Source organism: Penaeus monodon, chromosome 28, assembly GCF_015228065.2.
Source record: "Penaeus monodon isolate SGIC_2016 chromosome 28, NSTDA_Pmon_1, whole genome shotgun sequence".
NCBI lineage: Eukaryota > Metazoa > Arthropoda > Malacostraca > Decapoda > Penaeidae > Penaeus > Penaeus monodon.
In genome coordinates this window covers 35,063,977-35,065,253 of record NC_051413.1, presented here as the reverse complement: position 1 = coordinate 35,065,253, position 1,277 = coordinate 35,063,977, and the positions used below count along the sequence as shown (strand labels likewise).

Genomic DNA, 1,277 nt, shown 5'->3' with positions numbered 1-1,277 from the left:
AGGCCCCATTACACCAGCACTTCTTCCGTCAATTTTTACATTTCTGCATGCAAATGGAATGCCTTCCAGACAAAGACCATTCCCATCTGACTAATTTAAGTGTTGATCTTGTGCTACAGAGGATCAATACAACTAGAATAGTTTTTTATTTATAAATTAGATAGATGTAAACACAAGTTAATATTCTAGCACATTTCTATATGTAATATATATAACATGGTATGTATGAGACTGCTTGTGTGATTCCTGGTACCTCACTCAGATACTACCATGTTTGTTTTCACAAGCACTATGTTTGCTGCCTTGGTTGTGTGATAGGGACAGTTCATTTACATATGGAGTTCACATGGTAATGCAAAAACTGACAGGAAAAATTTTAGTGTGATTGATGTAAGTACTATATAATCAATGAATATCCATGGAAATGTGAAGAGAACATTTTTGACCCTGTGTGAAAAATATCTGTTTTACTTATCCACTTTCAAATTAATTAAATACAAAGCTGAATTTCAGATAATTGCATTCAAATAAACTTTTTGAAAGTTGTGCATATCCACCTAAGTGAAACATTTTAAAATTAGTACGGAATTAAGTGCGAGATTACAAGTAGGCAACGTAGTTGAGGTTGACCTGTATAGGGATTAAAGGAACATGTGGAAGCTTAAACCTCTCTGTATATTAGTTTTATGTAATGCATATCCATGCTGAGATTAATTTACGTTATCAACTACAGATCAACCGCACACAGCTATCAGTGCAGCTAATCACATTACTGACGGGGCTAGAGGAAATGCTCGCTGGCAATGTGAACAGTCGTGGCAAATTGATCCTGGATGCCTGTGATACAGCAGTGAGAAAATCCCTAGAGTTAGCCAAGAGACTTCCCAGGAGTAAGACAGCAGAACGAATAGAAAAAGCTCTGCAGCAGGTAATATATGAGTCCATGCACTTTTTCAGTAGTGTATTAGAATACTAATAACACCATAACCTAATGTACATGATATACATAAATTGATCATATGCTACATAATCCAATAATTCCATGAACTTTTCTATCCTTTCATGTAAAGTAACTGTTTGGACTGCCATTAAACATTGAAAATGACAATTGAAGAAGAATTTTCCTCTTAAATCCATGTGCTTAGATCTTGAACCCCATTTACCCTGTAAATGAGTGGTAGATGTAAACAGCTCTTGAAATTTTCTGGGAATGGTACATTAGAAGTAACATTAATTTTGTTAAAAGTAGTCTGTTTTTTAACCTGAAACTGCTGGGG

The 1,277-nt window shown here is 35.0% G+C and overlaps 1 protein-coding gene across 1 annotated transcript in view; it reads left to right on the top strand.

The window, feature by feature from the left end:
• LOC119591554 (Hermansky-Pudlak syndrome 1 protein homolog) overlaps positions 1 to 1,277 on the top strand; it is a gene marked incomplete at its 3' end in the record, with an annotated part of 13,616 nt that overhangs the window by 10,956 nt on the left and 1,383 nt on the right. The window contains 1 exon segment of the mRNA XM_037940306.1: positions 734 to 928. Coding sequence (XP_037796234.1) covers positions 734 to 928 — 195 coding nt within the window.